Source organism: Pituophis catenifer, unplaced genomic scaffold (genome assembly GCF_029215685.1).
Source record: "Pituophis catenifer annectens isolate HBS135680 unplaced genomic scaffold, rPitCat1.0.hap2 SCAF_3, whole genome shotgun sequence".
In the NCBI taxonomy this organism is placed as follows: Eukaryota; Metazoa; Chordata; class Lepidosauria; order Squamata; family Colubridae; genus Pituophis; species Pituophis catenifer.
Genome location: NW_027256883.1, coordinates 155,498,311 through 155,520,958, shown reverse-complemented (window position 1 = coordinate 155,520,958; position 22,648 = coordinate 155,498,311). Strand labels below are relative to the sequence as shown.

General features: G+C 39.6%; 1 protein-coding gene across 1 annotated transcript in view; it reads right to left on the bottom strand.

The window, feature by feature from the left end:
- BEND5 (BEN domain containing 5) overlaps positions 1-22,648 on the bottom strand; it is an 840,737-nt gene that overhangs the window by 95,537 nt on the left and 722,552 nt on the right. The window contains exon 10 of the mRNA XM_070939557.1: positions 6,493-6,645. Coding sequence (XP_070795658.1) covers positions 6,493-6,645 — 153 coding nt within the window. The remainder of the gene's footprint in view (positions 1-6,492; positions 6,646-22,648) is intronic.

Below are 22,648 nucleotides of genomic sequence, written 5' to 3'. Positions count from 1 at the left end.
CTGTGTTTCTATGCGTTTGTAGAATTCCTTAAATTTCTGAAAGGTTTCATCCTTGTGCTTTAATGTGTAAACAAAACCATAGCGACTGTAATCATCCACTATTGTTAGGAAGTAACGTTTTCTATAGGTAATTGATGGAGTTAATGGACCAACTAAGTCCATATGTACCAAATCAAAAATATTGTTAGTTGATCTGTTAGATTTTTTTGGTCTGGGACTGGTTTTTAGTTTGGTGGATTTACATACTGAGCATTCCAAATAATTTTCACAATTTTTTATTTTGACACCTTCTGCGTGTTCAGTCATTTTTTGTACTACGGGAAAGCTTGCATGTCCTAACTTCCTATGTAAGATGTGAGCACACTCATCATGAATTGGTTTACCTATTTTTGGTTTCTTCTCATTGTGTGTATTTTTGTTATCATGAGTTATTTTACTTTCATCATTGTCACTGTTACTGACATTTTCATCATCTGCTTCAATACAATCTTCCATATTTGAATCAATGTTATGTAACCATCTTTCTTTGGTTATCAGATAGGGTAGACCCCCTTTTATCATCACAGTACCTACATTTGTTTTGTTCTTTTCTATAGTTGCTTTCCCCTTTGAGAAAACTATATTGATGTCAGATTCTCTGCTTAGTTTTATAGCACTCAGTATGTTGTGAGGTATTTCTGGGATTAATAATACCCCCTCTATTTTCCCTAAACCAGGCAAGGTCACATTTCCTCTGCCTAATACTTGAACCTTTTCTTGATTAGCTACCTTTATCACAAACTTATCTTCTGTAAATGAAGATAATATACTTTTGTTGTTAGTGGTGTGATTTGTTGCACCAGAATCAATAAGCCAATTATTGTTCTCATCTTGTTGTGTTCTGGTGCTGTCTTGTTTATTTAGCCCATTTAGTGACCCAGATTTTCTCTCTTTTGAATTTTCTCTACCCCCTCTACTTTCTCTGTAATTTGGTGGACTTCTATATTTGTGTCTATCTGTGGAAGATTGTCTGTAATTGTATTTGCTCCTATATTCTGGCCTATGTCTCTCCCTTGGGACTTTGGGACAGTCTCTTCTACTGTGTTCCCTGGATCCACAATTGTGGCATCTAAAGGCCTTATTATATTTATCTTGAAAGACTACTTTCCTAAAAGATTTGTGTTCTGTTTGGTTACTGGAACGATTTTTTCTTGAATTGTCTTCTGCTATCAATTTGTTAGATAGACTTTCTATTGATAAATATCCCAAATTAATGGTATCTAAGTGTGACATAAAGCTATCCCATGATGGATCAAGTGAATTGATAATAACACTTTTCATTGTTTGATCTGAAATCACTTCCCCCCTCAATTGCAGCTCAGCTCTTATTTTGTTTAGATTTATCAAATGCTCACTTATAGAAACCCCTGGTTTCACTCTAGAAGAAAAGAAATCCTTAGACATTCTTGTGGTCGTGGCTACGCTATCGCTGTGAAATAGATTAAACATGCATTGAATTATTTCTGATACAGTTAGGTTTGGTTTGATGCTATGATACATTGCAGGAGACACGCTAGAAATTATTATGAAAAATGCTCTATGATGTAAACAATCTATTTTTAAAGTCCAAGGTCTTCTTGGAGGACTAGTTATAAAGAATAGTAAATTTTCTTTCATGAAAATAACCTGAAGCTGTTGGTACCACTCTTGTAAATTAATGCCATCAACTCTAAGTTTTGGGAAGTCACTGGGTAAGTTCCCCACATTATTTTGTCCATTACTTACAACCTGAGGCAGTCCGTGGTCTCTCAAGTGCAGGAAATTACAGAACGGCATTGGGATGCTTGTAACGAGTCTGCGCGGTTCTCTGGCCAGTTCAAGTCTTTCGGGGCCGTCTACGTAGTTTTGCACATGCGCGTTGCTCATTTCTTCTTTGGCGCCGTTGTGGAAGGTTCTCTCCATTTCAGCTCTCTCGATCCGCTCCTCTTCAGATGAGTCGGTCTCTGGCTCGGTTTTTGGGGCTTTGGTGATGGCGACGGTTCTTCTCTTTCTCTTGTGTGCGCTGGCACTCGATTCTGTCTGCGGTGTAGGACGGAATCGGCATGGCTCTCTGGGCTCGGGTGTCGTCGTTTTCGAAGTCAGGATGGGAGCGTGCAGGTCTTGAGTTGTCGGTTTGATTTCTTGCTTCTTCGTTGATGTCTTGGAAATTTTCAATCTTGGCCCAAAAGCAGCAAAAAGCGTTTTCATTGCTGACTTTACTTGAGACTTTGTTAAATCGTCTTCACTTTCTGATTTTGGTTCATCTGAAGAGTTTGAGACTTCTTTTTCACTTTCTTCGTCTGATAGCGTTTTTCGCGCCAGAAATTTTGAACTGAGCGTTTTGATTGGCTCTGCTTCACTCTCTTTTGAAGTTCGTTGAAACCAAGATGGCTGCCATTCAAAATTTCGCGCGATGTCACATCTTTTCTTTTTTACAACTATTTTCTCAGTAGTCATTTCACTCACAGTTTTTTGATCTTTGGGTTTTTCTTTAATGACGTTTTTCTCTCTCGCTGCTCCGCTGTTCCTCAGCATCTCCTGGAGGTCCGCGATGAGGCTTTCATCATTCTTTTGGCTTTTTAGTATCTTTAATATCTCTGACCTGAGTTCGTTATTTTCTATCTCAATTTCTTCCTGGTCGTTATTTTCACTCATCAGTTCTTCTTCTTCAGTGGTGTATTCTTCGGATTCTCTCGAAATCGCATTAGTGGATTCGTTGATCATCTCTTGATCAGTTTCTATTTCTTTGCTGTAGGCCCTGGTGTTGGGCCTATCTTTCTTGGACATTTTTAATTACTTATTGAGTCAATTAACCATCCTCTGCTACCAGCTTGTTGCAATATTTTCAGGATCAGACTCAATAAAGATAATAGAAGTTAGAGATTTAAATATATTTCTCTTTAATCATAATAGGCATTCTATATTCGCTGAATATTCAAAATAGAAGCAAGGAAAATGGGGAGGATGGCTCCTTATATATACAAGGGGTGGAGCCAGGAATGGGAGTGGTAAATTATGAATACATTAAAGTCCAAAGAATAAGTTAACCCCTGATGTTCCATATATACATTATTTACACATTAGAGAATAAGGCATTTACATCTGACAGTTCACAAATAGCTGTTTGATCCCACCTTAATAAATGCGGTTTCATTTTCCTCATTAGCTGCAGAAATAGATGTTATATAGTAAACTACCAGTTCTGAGTGGAATTTGTTAACTGGAGGTGCAGAAATAAAACCAGAAAGTCTGCAGTTTCTGTTCTGTAGAAGACATTCCCAGGCAAAATATTTATTTTTTAACTGCAATTTGTGTGAGTGTCATGATTGAAAAAATACTCCTGCCTTCATAAGAATCATTACAAGGCAGCAGCAAGGTATGAATTTAAGGAGCACAAGGAGAGAAGTTAGCCATCGTGTAATCATATTTTCAGAGTAACACTTCATCAGTGAGAATAAACTCCTCACACATGCATAGATTTATGCTTATTCTGAGTCCAATTAAATACTCAAACAAAATATCTCCAGGCGGGTGTTTCTTAAACAAATTAACCTAAACTTTGGTCTTTAGTTGATCTTCATGCAGGCAGGGGTGCTGCAAAAAAAACAAAAACAAAAAACAAAAAAACAAACAAACAAAAAAATCCCACCCACCCTATGCTCACTCCCAACAAGCAAAATCCAGAAAAGTGAAAATAATGCTGGTGAATCCCATTCTGCCACCAATATATCAGTAGCACAGCAGACTTAGTGCAAGCATCTTGCGTTAAAAAAATACTCATTCATTATTAATGGTATGAATATTGTACATCAAAGGGGAAACTAGTCTGCATGCTAAATGGTGTTATGAACTGAAGTGTAAAGGGGACTTCATTTCAAATTTTTCTCGCTGCTTTTTGTCCCTTAACTCAATCAGACTTAGCAGATACTTTGAGAACAATAATTTCAGAGATGCTATCAATGGGATCTTATACTTGTCTCAATGTTGCTTCTGGGTCAGTCCTGATTGCAGCTTGTTTTCTTGGAAAAAAGAAAATGCAAATATTGTTCTTATTAAATAATTGGATATATCATCCTTATTTTGACAAATGAATGAGCATATACAATAGGCAACACTATCTGAACCAGATAATATTGCAAAGAAAATGCTGGAAAGCAAGCCCAGAATTTAAGGCAAATCAAACTTTTTAAATTTAATTTAATATCTATTACAACTGTGCCTACTTTCCCCTGCATTAGGACTACAATTAGCAATCCTGGAAACAAAGTATTTAATTGATCCCTTGATCCTCTAACTTTCCTGGAAATACGTATCTAACCATGATAAAGAAACCCATGCCAATTTCCTCAAGTCTATAATGCAAAATTTGTTTGCAAATTTGTATTAAATGAACCCATGAGAGGCAAACAATTTTCTCTAGTACTCTTTGATAAGAAAGAAAAGTCCAGCTAGTATTACTGCCAGTAGACAAATGGTCTTTGCTGATTGCTTTGCTTCTAATATGCAGACTCAGCTGCTTTTTTAATTATTTCTTTCAGCGAAGCAAAAGGCCGAAAGGCCTTTTAGCTTCCTTTCTTTCTTCCTCAGGCCCTTAAATCTTTACCATAGGTGATTACAACATGGGCTGTGACTGGAATAATATATAATTAAATACGAATCACCAGTTGAAATATCAACTGGTAATGCTTGCTGGCTAGACTCCCATCATCATAAAAGTAAAGTATCAAGGGATATGAAATTCATAGTAGGGGAAGAAATTACTATTGTTTAATATAATTGGGAAGAAATGTCATACAATATAGAAAATGAAAATTGCTTGCATGAAAAGACCTATTTTTGTGCTTGTGGAAGGGCTGCCTTGTTATATCAAGCCAAAGATCCATTTAATCCATTGTGCTATTTCCAGACTTGCCATCTTATGTCTCTAGAAAGGGGCAGGGAAAGGTATTAGCATTCCCCAGTTGTTTGTCCCAGACATCTGCTATTCAAAGATAATATTTAACACCTTTGAACATGGCACTTTGTTTAGCTTAAAGCTGAACCTTCATTCCTTAGAAAAAAATTCTTTTAGAGAAAATGTCCGAGATTTTTCTTTTTTCTGACACCTTACGAAAAAGAACTGAAAATCATACAAGATTGCAGTCCAGTAAAATCAACGAATTGCCAGGTAAATGATCTGGGGAAATCTATGCATTATTTTATTTTATTATTTGAAATGTTATTTCAGGGTACAAAAGCACACAAGTAACCAATAAGAAAAAGGGCCACAGTTTTATGGAGATATAACCAACTACCTTTCTGCCAAACTGGCCCAGAAAAGTAAATCATGGGGAATAGCTTAGGGTGTATCCCAGTGGTGGGTTGCCCCCGGTTTGGACCGGTTCATAAGACCCGGGTGTAAAACCGGCGGGAGGCCCCACCCACCGCCCTGAATGTTGTCATCGGCGATCTGCGCATGCGATCCCATTGTGAATCAGTAGTAAAGTTAAGTAGAACCCACTCCTGGTGTATCCCTTTCCTATTATGTCTCCAAAGTGAGCTGCCTTATTCTACCTGCATGTAAAAGATGGATCAGAATAAAATTCAGGAGAATATACCACACTTTAAACTACAAAAAGCTATGGTTACCTAAGCTTCAGAAATTGGAAAAAGGATTTCTTTTCTCCCGTGAACTTTTTATGGGTCATTCTTCAAGTTGTAGTCCAAAGACATTTGGAACGTAATGGGGAAACCTTCCACTGAACCTTTATTAATAACTTCAGCAGCGACCTTGAAACACATTCAGTATAATCTTAAAAGTACAATAGGCATTTTCTACCATTCTCTTGAAAATCCTTTGTGAAGTCACCCTGCCTTTAAAGTAGTTGTACTGTTCAAGAATTTATGTCACAGATTATTATGATTATTATGATTATTAACAATTATATTATCGGTTATTATGTGGTAATTGTCATTGTAAATCATCATGTAAATCTTCGTCTGCTCTGGCAAAAGATCTAACTGTTAAAATATTTGGCTAATAAAAAAGGCTAAAAGCCTTTTTTAGCCTTTTAAATTGTCAAATGGGTTTTAGTTTCAATCTTTTAAATTTTGGGCCACAGTTATATAATTCCTTTAAAAATTTTTAAGTTTGTATTGGTATGTGTTTTAGTTCTGGCTGTGCACCACCCTGAGTCCACTAGGAGAAGGGCGGGATACAAATTGAATAAAAATAAATAAATAAATAAATAAATAAATAAATAAATAAATAAATAAATAAATAAATAATTAATTTCTATTTCATGTTAGATTTCTGGAGTTTTGTGACTAGATCCTATTTACTACTATTAATACACACACACACACACACACACACACACACACACACACACACACACACACACACATATATATATATATATATATATATATATATATATATATATATATATATATATATATATAAAGGCATGCAGTAAAAGAAATGTTTCTTACGAAGGAGAAGTCTTCAGCATTCTGACAGAGCAGCTTCGGGAAAATAATCTGTCTGTGAAATCTTTCTTCATCTTCAAAAACATTCCCGTACATAAAGCCATTTGTCATAGTGGAGTGAGCATGGATGTCAATATAGAATTCCAGGGTAACTTTCTGCACAGAAAATACATAAGGTAAATTGAAGATACATTTCAACAAGGAAACTAGCTATAGGAGTGGCAATGTCATTTCTGAAACTCAAAACGTGTAGCAATTCCCAGGGGTATCCACGGGTCAAAAAAAGCCAGTCACAACTGCACAATAGAAGCCATATCCCTTTTTATGTACATCACACAAGCAACGCATGTAAGAAAGGACTCTTGGAGTAGGTTTTTCTTTGAGATGTTTCCACTCTTGAATGGGATTTTGCTACCCATTTATGCTGGAAAAAAGTCATGCAGCGGCCTGACTCTCAGGGAATGGGGAGGAACTGCAGAATCAGGGTTGCTGATTATGTGGAATATAACTGTGTCCAATTGAAGGCAACTACAATAATCTTTTAAACCTTCCAGTTTCACCAGAGAAGGCTGAGACTACAGTAATGGAGGGGGCAAGATATGGCATGGACCTTCCATTTTCTCAATGATTAGACTTGAAGATGATTCAGGTTCCATCTCTCTGACAAACACAGAACAGAAAAGCTCATTGATTATCTAGTCCATCAGTGCCAAGGAACTGTAAATAATCTAACAAGTTAGTTCATGTTAATCCACGTCATCATCTTTCAGCAGTGTCACTGCAAAACAATTTACTTAATTATTTATGGTGTTTTGTTTATGCACAGCAGCTGTTTTGTTGCATCAAGAAGTCTTGCATAAATTCCTCAATTCATACTAACATTTCTTCAGAGCAAAATACTTCTGAATACTGGCACAGAGGGGGAATTTGATGGATGCATGGGGGAAAAATTTCTCAAAGTATTTTGGTGTAGTAAGCTACTCTAAAAGATTTTGAAGCCCTTAGGAATCCTTATGATTAACAGACACAGCACAAGTATGCCAATATTACTGGATACAACAGTAAAATGAAAAAGCACCTTAAAATCAATGCACACCAAATATATTTGAGTCACTTCTCAGACTAAAATTACTCTTACAATAAAAATCACAGTATTATTCCCTGATGCCTTTAAAAAAAACTCGGTATTTTCTTTTATGAACCTTAGAACATTTGATTTTAAGCAAATAATTATGCTGTATATTTCCGCTACCTTCAATTATTTATCCTGTTTATTGCCGCCTCTTTTATTTTATGATCTCTGTCTAGGGATGCCTTAATTTTTTCCCATCATACTTAATAGCAATAGCAATTAGGCTTACCATGTTTCCCCAAAAATAAGACTCTGTCTTATATGTTTTTGAACCCTGAAATAAGTGCTTGGCCTTATTGCCATGTGCTCAAAAGCCCGATTGGACTTATTATCAGGGGATGTCTTTTTTGGGGGGAAACAGGGTATATATCGCATCACAGTGCTTTACAGCCCTCTCTAAGTGGTTTACAGAGTCAGCATATTGCCCCCAACAATCTGGGTGCTCATTTTATCGACCTCGGAAGGATGGAAGGCTGAGTCAACCTTGAGGCTGGTGAGATTCAAACTGCCAAATCACACACAGCTGGCAATCAGCAGAATTAGCTGCATTCTAACCATTGTACCACCACAGAGCTGAAAATTCTAGAAACCATGTGAAATAGAAAGAGAAAATATAGCCTTTAACTGGAACTGTCCATTATATAAAAATATTATATGAAGAACATTATATGAAGAAAAATATACTAACATCCATGCTTTATTTTGTCAGTAACTGGATAAAATTCCTTTTCCTCTCAGGAAAAGAAGTTTATTTAATGCAATCCTCATAAACTACAATAAGTCAACAATTGATCACACACTTTGATCTTCCTTGTATTCCACACCAAAATGCCAAGTATATTGATGAAAATTACGTTTATTTCAGCTCAGTTGATAATATTAGATAATTTTCTATGCCATATTCGTTTTCAGTGATTAGTGTTTTTTGTTTTTGTTTTTAAACTGAGTCAAATAGATGAAACAACTGAATTTATTTACATCCTGAAACCTGGAAATATTTCCAAAATATTTTTTCCACAACTGCTATGAAAGAGTCTTAAAACTGCTAAGTCCCCTTAATTAAACATTCCTGTTAGTATACAGCATATTTTTACTTGGAAGCTTCTGAAATTGCAGAAGTCAATTAATACAGTGGAAACAGACCAACTATCAACTAATTCTTTATTCTTCTTTCATTCTTCAATAATCCAATCCCACTCAACAACACATTCAAATTTGCTTTAGTAATTACTTCTGAGTGGTATAGTTGCCAGGCAGTATTGTCTATCAGTATTAGGAAAATGGTATTTATACTTTTATGTCTGTTCTTTGTCTTTTAGATACATTTGATAATAAAAGGAAATATGTTTCCTATTCATCCAGCAATGGAGTCATCGTTAATATACCATAAATATTTGTAGCGGAAAGAGTCTCTTTGTCCAGAACTACAAAGGCATTCTACTGGCCTTCTAACAGCCAATGGCAGGTAACTTATTTTGCCATTATGTTTCAGCTTTTCATTTCAAATTGCTGGCATTCATTGTATCCCAGATATGGCTTTGGAGTCTATTTTAAAGCTTGGCAGGTTAAATTAAGGTGCATACTATATTATTCAAAATCTTTGCTTTATATTACTATCCCTTTTTAATTAGACAACTTGCAATAATGGAAATTTGTCTAAAATACAGTGAATCCATGATGCAGAAGGAAATAAAGACTATAGCAATTGTACTCAATTTAGTAGCTACAAAGTCCCATGGGGGTATCTGCCAGTTGATGAAGCTAAATGTGGATACTAATCCCTGGTTCAAATACTTTCACACTGGAGGGAAAACGAGATAAAAATAAAACTAGCAGCAACCCTGATAAATAATAACTAGATCTCACTAGTGTAATTAAGGTCCAGGTAAGCATGAACAGAACAAACTCAATGGTGATTTAACTATTTTATTTAGGTTCACCAACAACATACTAGAGGTAACTGCATATGGAAAGATAAAATAAACCTACATTGCACTATTTTCCCAGTTTGAATTTTCCTATATTTTATTCAGGCCTAATTCTTTCAGGAAAAATGGTTTCCTTCTACCTATCTACTTTATTTTACATCTTTAAGGTGAAATCAGAAACGAGAATCTATTCCCAATTCCATAAATGAGACCAGCAGGTTTGGGATAATCAAAAAACCATTTTTTCAGGGTACCCGATTAATAGAAAATTGTAAGTGAACGTGAACAAAACCCGCCTTAGCCCAAACCAAAAACTAGAAACAAGGGTGTCCTGGTCTGGCTGAGGATCACAATGGATCTATCTATGGCTGAACACTCAGAGACAGCAGAGGAATGAAAATGAAACAAAATACAGCCAAGACCATGGACAGCTCATTGAAGAATATATTGAGTCACCAAAACTTGAAATTACAGGAATACAATGGTTAACTAGTATTTTCCATCATGCCTGACATCATTTCAGAGTTCTTGCTGTCGTGCTTTCTTTTCTTTTCTTTTCTTTTTTAGAAAAGTGGGAAGCTAACAAGTAGCAAAGCAAAGCACCAGCCTCAAGCATAATTTTTACTTTTGAGAATGCCTATAGAAAGAGACCTCCAAAGGCATTCTTTAGGATAAAAAGAGTGAATAGCCATCATCCAGTGCTTTGTTGGAAGTGAATCCACTGCCTACGAGAAAAGGCAAAAGTAAGCTAGGGATGGCTGGCAGCATTCTGTAGGACTAGAAGTGGTAGCAGGAAGCAGTGGCTCCAGTTTGAGTGTATATGAGTGTTTGTGATTGGCCACGTCTTCCAAAGTGGCATGTCTCCAACATTCCAAATGTGTCCCATTCTAAAAAAAAAAAAAAGTGCAGGATCTTTATGATAGGTTAATCCTCAACCAGAGATCTTGCTCTTTTAGAAGCTGATGGCTTGTGAAAGTTTTCAAAGTCAGATGATGTCTTACTTTTTTGCCTGTTACAGTTTCTAAAAACTTTTTTTAAGTGTCAAATTTCTGGAAGGCTGGGAAACTGAAGAAGCCTGAGCTATCAGATCTAAGAGAGTGACATTCTTAAAGTGGTGTGGCTCAACAGAGATACTGAGGACTTACTATGAATTGGAGCAAATGTAGGGTTCATGTTAAGAAATGTTCAGGGCTTTACTGATCTCCTAGGATCATGACATCAGGAGCTTGTATGAATACCTATATCTTTTATTTTAGTACTCGTGAAAGCAGACTGAATGCCCAGTAAGACTTTTTCACATATAAATGAGCAATACCAAAATTTCACAACAAAGTTCTCTTGGCTTAATTCTATATCAGAATGAATATTGAAACAAACTGACAACATATGATATCACAGAAAAGACTTCTGATATTCACACATTTTCTCACACAAATTATATGTTCCCTTTTATATTTATAGCTCATAGCTCAATGCCTCTAGAAGATCATTCATTATTTATTTATTTATTTATTTTATTTATTTATTAAATTTTTATACCGCCCCCTCTCCCGAAGGACTCGGGGCGGTGAACAGCCAAAATTAAAAACACACAATACAAATATTAAAATACATTAAAACAGAATTAAATTATCTTAGGCTTCTCCAATTTAAAACCCCATTACCCATAAAATTCACCAATTAAAAAATTTTTTAACCCAGCCCGGCTTGCTGAAATAAAAACGTCTTCAGGGCCCGGCGGAAGGTCCGGAGATCCGGGATTAGTCGTATCCCTGGGGGCAGCTCATTCCAGAGGGCGGGTGCCCCCACAGAGAAGGCTCTTCCCCGGGGGGTCGCCAGCCGACATTGCCTGACAGACGGCACCCTGAGGAGACCCTCTCTGTGGGAGCGTGTTGGCCGGTGGGAGGTTATCGGAGGCAGAAGGTGGTCTCGTAAATAACTGGGTCCTAAGCCATGGAGCGCTTTGAAGATGAGAACCAACACCTTGAAGCGCACTCGGAAGACCACCGGAAGCCAATGCAGCTCGCGCAGGAGAGGTGTCACGTGGGAGCGCCATGCCGCCCCCATAAGTACCCGCGCGGCCGCATTCTGCACCAGTTGGAGCCTCCGAGTGCTCCTCAAGGGGAGCCCCATGTAGAGAGCATTACAGTAGTCAAGGCGGGAAGTAACAAGGGCATGAGTGACCGTGCATAGGGAGTCCCGATCCAGAAAGGGGCGCAACTGGCGTATCAGGCGAACCTGATAGAAAGCCCCCCTGGCCACGGCCGTCAAATGCTCTTCTAAGGACAGCCGTGCGTCCAGGAGGACACCCAAGTTACGCACCCTCTCCGTGGGGGCCAATGTCTCGCCCCCAATAGTCAGCGATGGCACCAGCTGACTATATCGGGACGCCGGCAGCCACAGCCACTCAGTCTTGGAGGGATTGAGTCGGAGCCTGTTCCGCCCCATCCAGACCCGCACCGCCTCCAGGCACCGGGACATCACTTCAAGGGCATCGTTGGGGTGGTCTGGGGTGGAGATGTACAGCTGGGTGTCATCAGCGTACAGATGGCACTGCACCCCAAAACCACGGATGATCTCGCCCAGCGGCTTCACATAAATGTTGAACAGGAGAGGCGAGAGGACCGACCCTTGTGGCACCCCACAAACCAAGTGCCTTGAGGTCGACCTCTGCCCTCCAGCCAACACAGACTGCGACCTGTCGGAGAGATAGGAGGAGAACCACCGTAAAACAGTGCCTCCCACTCCCAACCCCTCCAACCGGCGCAGCATGATACCATGGTCGATGGTATCAAAAGCCGCTGAGAGATCTAATAGGACCAGAACAGAGGAGCAACCTCTGTCCCGAGCCCTCCAGAGATCATCAACCAACGCGACCAATGCCGTTTCCGTGCTGTACCCGGGCCTGAAGCCGGACTGGAACGGATCTAGATAGACGGTTTCCTCCAGGTACTGGGGGAGCTGTCGCGCAACCACACTCTCAACAACCTTCGCCAGAAAGCGAAGGTTGGAAACTGGACGATAGTTTGCTAAAACAGCTGGGTCCAGAGAGGGCTTCTTGAGGAGGGGCCTCACCACCGCCTCTTTCAAGGCGGGAGGCAAGAACCCCTCACTCAAGGAAGCGTTTATAATCCTCTGGAGCCAGCCTCGTGTAACCTCCCGGGTAGCCAGCACCAACCAGGAGGGACACGGGTCCAATAAACATGTGGTTGCGTTCAACCTCCCCAGCATCCTGTCCACGTCCTCGGGAGTCACAGGGTCAAACTCATCCCAGATAACCGTCTCAAGACAGACCTCGGACAACCCGCCCGTACCTACCCAGTCGGAGTCCAAGCCTTCCCGAATCTGAGCGACTTTATCGTGCAGATAATGCGCAAAATCCTCAGCACGACCTTGCAAGGGGTCTTCCCGCGCTCCCAGATGGAGAAGGGAGCGAGTCACCCTAAACAAGGCAGCTGGGCGATTTTCTGCCGACGCGATAAGAGCGGAAAAGTAATTACACTTCGCCGCCTTTATCGCCACTAAGTAGGTCTTGATATAAGACCTCACTAGTGTACGGTCAGATTCGGAGCGACTGGCCCTCCAACTACTCTCTAGGCATCTTTTCCGGCGTTTCATCCCCCTCAGCTCCTCGGAGAACCAAGGAGCTGGGCAGATTCGGCGCCGGGTCAGAGGCCGCAAAGGCACGACCCGATCTAAAGCACCAGCGGCCGCCCTATCCCAGGCGGTCACCAGGTCCTCAGTTGAGTCGCGTGCCAGAGTCTCAGGAAATGGCCCAAGCTCCATTCGGAACCTATCAGGATCCATCAGGCGCCTGGGGCGGAACCACCTAATTGGTTCCGCCTCCCTGCGGTGGGGCATAGCGGTCAGGAAGTCAAGTCTAAGGAGATAATGGTCTGACCATGACAAGGGTCAAAGAAAAGTAATATTATTGGTTTGTGTTGTTACAGATGCTGTTGATATCCCAGCTTAATTATAATTTTTAGGCATAGAGATTTCTTTAAGAAATCAGTAAAGTTTTGGAACCAAAGTGGATAAATTTGTATTTAGCACCAAACATAAGCTATGGACAGAAAAGCATTGTAAGAAAAAAACAACAACAGAATTCTGCCAATCAGATTTCATTTCAGTATGGATTTCATTAATTCTCTACTATAATAGTAATTTAGCAAAGAACTGAAGATCTTTTGCTGAAAAATTCCACAACAAAAGGAAGACATTATTAGTCCCACTTCATATTTTAGATTATTTCATTCACGGGGTTAGCTCCATAGTTCATTTGACTTTATTTTCTCAATTTACAGACTTTCAGTGCTAAACATGATTTACACTGTACATTTCTTTTTAAAGTGTATTTTTCTATGTGCTATTATAGGCTGCAGTGCTCAATCTTCGTGGTCCTTGAAGCCCTATCAGAGAACATGATTCTTGAATGCTGACTATAAAAATGTAATCCATTGCCTACCACTTATACTAAGCAACTTTCATCTACATGCAAATAAGAATCACAGACAAGGAATATTGTTGCCCTCTTCAGGCTGACATAAGGCTGCATATCACAGTCAGCAAGTCTGACATGTTAAATGGAAAACATACAGTGATAGGAAATTGTCATATAAATGCCATATGCCAAGTTGCTTTGTTGGCTAGAGATTAGAAGCAAAATAAATCTACACCGTGATTCTGGGTTATAGTGATAAGGGCAAACTAATTTCTTGGTAGAAACTAGAAATTACATCCAAGTACATGTAATGTATCTTTGGCCTGTCTTCTTATTTTAAATAAACAATAAAACCTCAGGTTGAATGGAGAAGAAACATGGGGTGGATGCTTCAGCCAGCCTTTCTCAGCCAGGGATTGTCCAAATATTTTGGGATTCCTGCCCCTGCATTTCAAGAGATGTAATGAGGAATGCTGGTTTAAGGCACTTTAAGTAGGGCAAATTACCCGGTAAATATTTTTTTTTTATCTTTGAAGATAATCTTTTTTCTTCCAACAGAGAATTATGTTATAATTATGTTATCCTTTTAGGAAATCTTATTATACCATTAAAAATGTAAGGAACCGAACTCCTATTTCAAGACTGTCCAATATGCACTAAATGGCTTTCTTTCCCTTAAAAACCTTTTGCATACTGCGTGCCTTTCTAACCAAAACACCTTCTGAAGAATTAGTACCTAAGAAGATATTTTGGTATGATTAGTTTAATTCCTCACAGTTTAGTCTTTGAAACTGTGAAGGCCAAATTCCCTTTGCCTTTCTATTTCCTGTGATCTGTGGTTTGAAACATTCATCAGGAACACTTCAAGGTACATTTTGAAATACAGCATATTGGATTATTCTTTTATCACTTACGAGGCATGAAAGCTATGATGCGAGAGGAAAGGTCCTTCACATCTTTTTTTAAAAGGCTGACCTTCTGCAAATACTATGAGTCCTCAGCAGGGATGGCCCTTCCACACAGCAGGATGAAGTGACCTGACTTAGGCAGAAACAGAGCTTAAAACAGGAACTGGTACAAGGCTTCATTCTTGTGAGGAACAGCTACTGTGGGGCTTCTCATTCCCAATAGAAAATCTCTATAATAAACCCAATATCTGATTGTGTTTATAATCCTACAGAACAGATGGTTGAAGAATGTATAATAACAGTCTCCAAATATCTGAAGGGTTGTCACATAGAAGAGGGAGTGGAATATCTCATCTAGGGCCGTGATGGTGAACCTATGGCACGCATGCCAGAGGTGGCACGGAGCACCCTCTGAGATGACACATGAGTCCTCGCCCCAGTTCAGCCCTGCTGCGCATATGTGCATGCTTCCCGCCAGCCAGCTAGTCTTCGGGTCTCTGTCGCACATGCCATATCATTACTCCTATTGCAGAAACAGGTTTGGATAGTTGTTTTACAGTGTCTTGCTCTCCAGAAATTTCAGTGCTTCATCCAATTAAAATCTGATTTCTGTCTGTGTGTCTGAATACTATTGCCAAAGCTCACCATTAGTTGTTCTTCATTATCAACATAAACATCTTTGGGCATATTCTGTGGATGTATCTTGATATTGAGCAATAATAATAATGAGGCTCAAGGTCTAATTCTGGCTGCTTAAGATCAAGCCTTAAGAACAAATGCATGCAAAACTAGAATTGAAAAGGGATCAAACAGGAAATGCTGCCTCTGCAAAAAAAAAAAAAAAATCCATGAAGAAATAGTGGATCACCTAGTTAGCTGCTGCAAGGAGATCACACAGATTGACTGCAAACAACAGCATAAGAAAATAGCAACAATGGTGCATTGGAAGATCTGCAAAAAATTCCATTTGCTTACAAGGAAGAACAAATGGGGACCACAAAGCAGAAGAACTAATAGAAAACAAATGCTGTGGGATTTAAAAGTTCAAACAGTCAAACATCTGCCACTTAATACCCGAGACTTAACAATTGGCGGAAAGAAAGGAAGGAAGGAAGGAAGGAAGGAAGGAAGGAAGGAAGGAAGGAAGAAAGAAAGAAAGAAAGAAAGAAAGAAAGAAAGAAAGAAAGAAAGAAAGAAAGAAAGAAAGAAAGAAAGTTAGTTTAGATAATGGATTTGCAATACCTGGAGAGAGTTGAATAAAAAGGAAAGAACTGGAGTAAATCATAAAATACTGCCAATAGGTATGGAATGACTGTGATTGAAAAAAACACCCCAAAGATATGGTAGTACTAATAGTAAAGATGTCTTGGATGCAATTCCAAAACATCTGAAGCACCACTTGAACACCATCTGCATTGACAAAATCACCATCAGGCAATTGCAAAAGGCAGTTACTTGGAGCAGCTCACATCCTGCAATGATAGTTTCAATATTATTAAACAACATCTGCCAATCCCAGGTCCTTGGGAAGGACTTGTTAGGTAGAGGAAAATGCTGAAGCCAGTCAAAACATCTGGCTGATTACGCGACCAACATAAATTTACTTTTTCACCTTTTCTGCAAGGATTATTTTCTTGAATTAAAAAAGGTACTTATTACAAGCAATAAGAAAACATTTGTTTGTTTTGTATGCATAAGAAAACAGCTTTTTATATATCTTATATTTGAGAAGATTGTTGTCAAACTGTAAAATTCAATTGTATTTCAAAAACTGTTACTGAAGAACGTATGGATACTATATGGATGGATGGACACTATATGTATATTATAACTATACACATTGTATACGGTATATACATATAACAGGGACTTGCTGAATTGACACTTTCTTGAAACATCCAGTATATCACAATGGTTTGGTCATAGTGTAATTTGGTTTTGACACTGTGTGGATCAGCCTGGGCACCCTAGTTTGTAAATTGTGAGTTTTGTTTGTTGTGCAAATTCAACCAATTGTAGTTTATTCAAACCATAGATCAATGTGACATATGAACCTGCTAAATCTTTGATGAAATTTTTCATTCTGACTTCATAGAATTAATCAGCATAGAAAGAGATACAAAGTCTCATAATATAATAAAATGGCATTATAAGTAAGAAAACAAAGTAGAACAAATCTTGTTTTGTAGCTCTTATGCATTTTTTCATAATGCAGGCCCAATTTTACCAACAAACAAAGAGATGCTTAGGCATCTCTATCTTTAGACTGGGATGCCATGAAAAATAAACAAATTGTTATACATTTAATATATTACCATAATTTGATTAACAAGGGTTGGGGTTTCATATCCTAACTGCCAAAATAACTTAACATGGACCAACATGTTTATTTATCCCAGAAAGAAAAAATATATTTTGCTGATTTTGAAGAAGTTCTACAGTAGTGCTGTTGATTTAATTTTATTGTGTAATCAAGATCGTTTTTAAAGTAGAATTTAAATCAGCTAATGCTAAGAAGTTCCTTTAAGATATTCCTTATGTGTTTTTCTGATGATATAAATTTTCAGGACAGCAAATTGTCAGCTGAGCCAAAATGAAATAGTATATGAAGTAGATAACATGTTCTCACTGTTAGTTTAGCATGGGAAGGGATGATTTTTTCCCAATAGGCTCCTCTTTTCTTAGCAAAAATGCTTTTCAAGTGAAAAAATAACACAAGGCAAGAACAATTACAATATAGAAAACATATCAACATCAGCAAAAATATATATTTGAATCTTTCATTGTTTTAGCTTTGAGTCTCTTCCCTCTATGTTTTAGTAAACAAATGTGAAAAATCAAAATTTACATTTAAATTGAGGTAATTTAGACTACCTACCAATTTCACTTCAGAATGTTAGCTTTTCAATTCAAGTGGAAGAATCACAGAAATTTTCTGTGCTAAAATCTTAAAGAACATAAGGTTCAAACTAGTAAGTATACAAAAAAACTTGAAGATTCAACTTGAGTATCCCAGACCCTAATTTGTTTCATTAGCCAGAAGGAATAGGTGGAAATAGGGTCAATCTGTTTCCATCCATGTCATTTCTACATGTGTTGGCTGATGATTTTTTAGATTTTTCCTCATTAATCTGATATTGGTCTACATTTTTAGCAGGTCAGAATGCATAGTTTTCTTTCACATGTATTAATATGTATATCCATCCCTACAATATATGATTAAATGATGCATTGAAACTATGGAGAATCATGTTATGATATTCAGAGGAATGGAAAATATGATGTTGACCAGTGGTGGGTTCCTCCCGGTTCGGTCCAGTTCGGCCGAGCCGGTAGTGGTGACTCTGACCAGCTAGCCACGCCCACCTAGTCACATGACCTCCAAGCCACACCCACAAAATAAGCCACGCCCACAGAACCGGTAGTAAAAAAAATTAGAACCCACCCTTGATGTGGACTAACATTTCAATCTTGCTCTCTTTCTGGGGGTATGGGGAAGATAATTCCATATGGTAGTTTGCCAAAATTGAATTCCTAGAGCAGTGATGGCTAACCTTTTCCAAACCAAGGGCCCAGAGTGTGTGTGTGCATGAATGCGTGTGCGTGTGCCCAAACCCCAAAATGCAATGCACACATGGCCCCATGCATGTGTCATGGCCCCTGCGCATGCGTGTGCCCCCCACGCCCCCCACCCCCATGCATGGCAGCAGAGACCCGATGACCAGCTGGCCGGTGGGTGGCACGCGCACATGCACGGTGGAGCTGAACTAGGGCGATGGCTCGTGTGCTCACAGAGAGGATGCTGCGTGCCACCTGTGGTGCATGTGCCATAGGTTTGCCATCACGGTCCTAGAGCATCCTGACTTTCAGATATTTGATAGCCATGAAATACATACCACATGAAAACTTCCCAAACATGTCTTCATGTACATTTACTCGTGTATGGCATCCTTGAACATGAATTATAGAATACAATTAAAAGAATAAGAAAGTAAGAAGAAAGGCAAAAAAAAGGTCTGGATAATGGGCGTGCCAGTACCTAGAGACAGCAGTATAGAAGTGAAAGAACCGGAGAAGATAACAAAATACGAAGACCTGCAAATAGAAATAGAACGACTGTGGCAAAAGAAAGCAAATGAAGAACCAACAGTAATAGGTGCTTTTGGTGCAGTCCCAAGATAACTGGAGCATCACTTGATCACCACTGGCATTGACAAGTTTATCATTAGTCAATTGCAAAAGGCAGCTTTACTTGTGTTGTGGCCCGACAGCGGCCTGCGTGGATTGTGGCTGATCCTGATGAGGAGGCGGCTGGGGTGGTGTCGCGCCAGCAGCCTGTGCAGCTGGGGCTCGAGTCAGACAGCAAGGAGGCTAAAGAAGATGTGGTGCCAGAGGCAGAGATTCAGCCAGGACCTTCAGATCCTCCAGAGGCTCCTTTAAGTGAAGAGAGTGAAGTGGAGGAGCCTCTTCTCAATGCACGAGCACACAGCTGCCAAAAGGCAGGAGTAGTTACTCAGGAGGAGGTCTCCTCGAGAGTAAGGCTTGGGGATAATTGGCCACTCCCTTAGCCTATTTAAGTTTGCATACAGCTGGCAAACGTTGCAGGAAACAACGTGTGTTCATCCAGTCATTCGTTGAGCATTTGAGAGTGAATTTTCCTTGCAAACCTGGTTTCTGGGCTAATTGCCAACTCTTGTAAGCCTTTATCTAATCTTTGGAATTTCTGGCAGGCTGTTAAAGACATTTTTAGTAATAGCCTGTATTTGAAAAAGACTGTGTTTGTAGTAAACCATCCCAGTTGAGTTGCGTGATCAGCAGAGAGGTATTTTTTAAAATCCTCTCTGATGATCCCAGCTGAGTTGCCTGATTGGCAGAGAGGTATTTTTTAAAATGCCTCTCTGACAATCCCAGCTGAGTTCCTGATCGGCAGAGAGGCTTTTCAAAGCATTAGAAAAAAATGCTTTGAAAAGTTTAAAAAAAAAAAGTTGGCCATGACCACCCAGTCACATTACCCCACCCCCACCAAGCCACGCCCACAGAACCGGTAGTAACGGATTTTACATTTCACCCCTGAAAAAAAGCCTTTGCTGATCAGGCAACTCAGCTGGGATTGTCAGAGGCTTTTAAAAGCATCTTTTCTACAACCTCTGATGATCTACAACCTTTTAAGTTGCCTGATCATCGGAGGCTTTTTTTTTTTTTTACTTTTAAAAGCATTTTTTCGGCCGAAGAGGTTGTAGAAAAAATGCTTTCAAAAGCCTTTGATGATCCCAGCTGAGCCGCGTGATCAACAGAGGCTTTTTTTTAACTTTTAAAAGCATTTTTTTGGCCAAAGAGGTTGTAGAAAAAATGCTTTTAAAAGCCTTTGACAATCCCAGCTGAGCCGCGAGATCATCAGAGGCTTTTTTTCTACTTTTAAAAGCATTTTTTTCAGCCAAAGAGGTTGTAGAAAAAATGCTTTTAATTTTTTTTTAAAAAAAGCCTCTGATGATTTTCCGGGTCAGCTGGGCATGGGGGGGGGGCAGGGATTTTTGCTACCGGTTCTCCAAACCACCGGCCTCCATTGCTACTGGATCAGGTGATCCGGTCCGAACTGGGAGCATTTCACCTCTGGGCACAGATTAATGCCTTTCATGTTTAGGTGTAGTTGTGGCTTAGAATCAGGACTGACTCCTTGAGACTGTTTGGACAAGTCCTTGCATTTTTTTATTTTTTTTTTTGGCAACGTTTTCACAAATGGCTTGTCATTGCCAGCTTCCTAGAGCAGAAAGCATGACTAGCACAAGGTCACTAACTAGCTTTGTGCCTAAAATGGGATTAGAACTCACAGTCTCTCAGTTTCTAGCCTGGTACCTCAACCGCTGGCTCTCTGCATGTTATCTTTACAATAAAAGAAAAAAATGCTTGAAGGAAGAGAAAAAGAGAAGGCATCATCTTTATCCAACATACATAACCCTTCTTCCCACTCCTTTTCCAGGAAACTGCAAGAGTACGAACTACCATATTTTTCTATGTATAAGACGGTCTGCCACCTGAACCCGCGATCCCCTTCCCAATTCCAAACATGGGGTGTGTGCAGAGACAAAAAAAGTGCACCATGTTTCAGGCAGCGGATCTGGCCAGGAGGAAAGAGAAGAGTCTGCTGAGAAGGAGGATGGGGGTGCGCGGCTCTGCAATGTGCAGAAAAACACTTTTAGGCGTCAGCACTACAATCTCCTCCCCGAATCCAAAGCACTTCTCAGTTCCCCGCTGCACATTGCAGGGGAACTGGCCGCCACCTGAAGCGCGACTCTTGAGGTTTGCATTTTGCAATCCGGGCAGCGATGGCTGGAAGGAGGAACGTTTCCCTTTAGGGGCTCCCATTCAGCTTGGCTTGGCTCCTGGGTGCAGAGAGGGTTAGGCAGCGGTGGCGGCGGCTCCTCACATTGCTGGGGAGTGAAGTCAGCGCAGCCAGAGGGGTGACCAGCCGCAAATCATGGCACCCGCCTTGTTCCCCAAAGCTGCTGGGCAGATTCCCACACACACACTGTCCCGAAGAGGGAGGGTTGTTCCTCAGGCTGTGCTCTGTCCCTCCCCCCAGAGCATGCTAGGGGTCTCTTTGGGGGAAAGCGAGTAGTTCCTGCACCTCTCGCTTGCAGGAGGAAGAGGAGGGCGGCGCCACCTTAAATGCTGGTAGGCAGAGGTAAAATACTTTTTTCCTTGTTTTCCTCCCCCAAAATTAAGGTGCGTCTTATACTCCGGTGCGTCTTATACACCGAAAAATATGGTAGGTCATGACTGGTTGCAAAGTATATTTTGAAGCTGTCAGAGAAGCAGAATGAATCCAGAAGTCTGGATCCAGATTTTTAAAGCAGAAAGGAGCTTACAATTGAAATTATTTCACTCCACCACTATCATTAGCATCAGTAAGTAGCAATTCCAGAGCAAATTTGCAAATGCTGAGTAGAATTGCAGCTTTGCCACCCTTTAAACCCCAGATAAAAGTAGTCACACTAGTTCAATTATCACTCTGACAACTCCGTGTCTCCTTTGTATTCTTCGGTTTCTTTACTATGTAAAAAAAAGAAAGATTATTCTTAGCCTCAGCTGCCAAGAAAGTGAATTTGTCAGTTGGCTGCTGGTTTTATTAAACAATCTAAACCTTGCTTTTTCTTTGTGCCTTATTATCGAGACAATTCTATCAGTCCTGCCAGGTGCCTGCAACTTTCAGAAAACAAACACAACCCATAGGTAGGCAAAGAGTGGCATGTTTCCCAGAACTGCACTTTCAGCTGGAAAACAAAATAGTGTAATCATATGTTTTGATTTTTAAAAGATACAACTAATTGAAGTACCTTCTACTGACTTCCTATGATTATTATTTTTTTTTACAAAAAAAAAGGGAACTGAGTGAATGAAATCCAATGCTCTAGGAAGCTAGAGTTAAAAACAGCATGGGTTTGTTTGGAATAAACTCAATTCTTGCTTCATTTTTGTTTATATTCTGCATTCTTTCTCCAATCATTCAACTTTCAAATCACTATTATTTCACAGACAGCAAACTGGGTTTAGAAAAGTTCTTTTCTACCCTGAAGTGGGATGGAAAGCACCTAATTGAAGAATTGCACATCAGTTGGTCTGCCTTTTATTCATTTGCTCAAGCATTTCTGCTTCTACAAAACAAGAGAGACACAGACTTCAACAGTTAATTAGAACTGCAAAAAAAAAAGAAAAAAATGCTACCAGCCTGCTTTCTATTGTGAACCTGTAT